The 2,058-nt window shown below is 30.3% G+C and overlaps 1 protein-coding gene across 2 annotated transcripts in view; it reads right to left on the minus strand.

Moving 5' to 3' along the window:
- Window positions 1-2,058, minus strand: part of LOC106458578 — a 13,248-nt gene that overhangs the window by 9,708 nt on the left and 1,482 nt on the right. For both annotated transcript variants that reach the window (XM_022384846.1, XM_013918099.2), the window contains exons 2-3: window positions 1,708-1,742; window positions 806-889 (exon numbers count right to left, since the gene is read on the minus strand). In XM_022384846.1, the coding sequence (XP_022240554.1) occupies window positions 806-889; window positions 1,708-1,742 (119 nt within the window). The remainder of the gene's footprint in view (window positions 1-805; window positions 890-1,707; window positions 1,743-2,058) is intronic.

A 2,058-nucleotide genomic window follows, 5' to 3' on the forward strand; every position in this document is an offset into this window, starting at 1 on the left:
ACCTGACTTTGTTTTAGACAGGTGATAAAGCATGTACCTGACTTTGTTTTAGACAAGTGATGAAACATGTACCTGACTTTGTTTTAGACAGGTGATAAAACATGTACCTGACTTTGTTTTAGACAGGTGATAAAGCATGTACCTGACTTTGTTTTAGACAAGTGATGAAACATGTACCTGACTTTGTTTTAGACAGGTGATAAAACATGTACCTGACTTTGTTTTAGACAGGTGATAAAGCACGTATCTGACTGTGTTTCTGACAGGTGATAAAGCATGCACCTGACTTTGTTTCAGACAGGTGATAAAACATGTACCTGACTTTGTTTTAGACAAGTGATAAAGCATGCACCTGACTTTGATTTAAGCAGGTGATGAAACATGTACCTGACTTTGATTTAAGCAGGTGATGAAACATGTACCTGACATTGATTTAAGCAGGTGATGAAACATGTACCTGACTTTGATTTAAGCAAGTGATGAAACATGTACATGACTTTGTTTTAGATGGGTGATAAAACATGTACCTGAATTTGTTTTTGAAATGTGGTAAAGCACATAGATGGCTTTGTTTTAGACAGGTGACAAAGCATGTACCTGACTTTGTTTTAGATAGATGATAAGAAAAGTATCTGACTTTATTTCAGAGATGACAAAGCACATACCTGACTTTGTTTTACAGAGGTGATAAAACATGTACCCAACTTCATTTTAGACAGGTGATAAAGCACTTAAATGACTTTGTTTCTGAAAGATTATAAAGTATGTACCTGATTTTATTTTAGACAGATGATAAAGTACTTACCTGACTTTGTTTTAGAGAGATGTCAATATCTCGTTTTATATGTGGTAACCACATCTTGATCTCATCTACTGTATGAAGATTTTCCTACAATAAACATTTATTGTGAATTAGCATAAAATTATTCTAGATTAATAACTTATACATTTATTTTTCTCGGTAGTTTTTTGTTGTAAACATAAAATATATTTTTTATAATTTGCATAATTTTATAATTTTCAAAAATATTGAAACCTACAAGGTTTTACAACTTTTATGTAAAAACAAATTACAAAAGTCTAAAGTTTTAATCAAAAGTATTTCCCAAAGTAACAATAATAGTCTGTGTTTTGGTTATTTACAATCAAAGTAACATTTAGTCTGAGACTGTCAATATTTTCTAATCTGTTTAACTGTTATCAAATTATAAAAATCCATGAAATCCATAGTGCACCACTTCTTATGCTCAATGCATAAACAGCTAATTATTATTTTTATAAACAACTTCATAATCTGAACCTTTCTTCAATAAATGGCACAGTTTTATTCACGCAATAATCTACCCCTTTTTTTTTTCAAATACAACATTGATTAACCTAATCACAATTTGTTTTTTTTGGGGGGGGGCAGTAAATTATACTAGTATGCAACCTACTTCTAAAATACAATCCTACAGTCAATTGACCAATGCCTATGTTTCTCATGACATTTTCACAACGAGACCCAAAACACGAGCATTTTCGATTGGTTGACTATTCTTCTTCGGGAAAATAAATGGTGATAAATACCCATTAGTTATACATCCTTTGTATAAAGTCCCACTTTAACTATCACATGATAAAATATTGTATACTATATATTCACTATTAAATTTGAAGTTCCAAAAACAAAGCAAACACAATTTAAGTATATTTACAAAATCTTACCAGTCTTGGACGTTTTGGGTGTTTTCTCTTTTTTTCTAGTAAAAAGAAAACAACATACAAAAAGATTTCAGTTACCAAAACTGCATAAATATTATTACAGTTGACAATATTACACATTACCACAGTTGACAATATTACACATTACCACAGTTGACAATATTACACATTACCACATTTGACAATATTACACATTACCACATTTGACAATATTACACATTACTACAGTTGACAATACTACATATTACTACAGTTGACAATACTACATATTACTACAGTTGACAATATTACATATTACTACAGTTGACAATATTACATATTACCACAGTTGACAATATTACATATTACTACAGT

Source organism: Limulus polyphemus, unplaced genomic scaffold (assembly GCF_000517525.1).
Source record: "Limulus polyphemus unplaced genomic scaffold, Limulus_polyphemus-2.1.2 Scaffold488, whole genome shotgun sequence".
Lineage (NCBI taxonomy): Eukaryota > Metazoa > Arthropoda > Merostomata > Xiphosura > Limulidae > Limulus > Limulus polyphemus.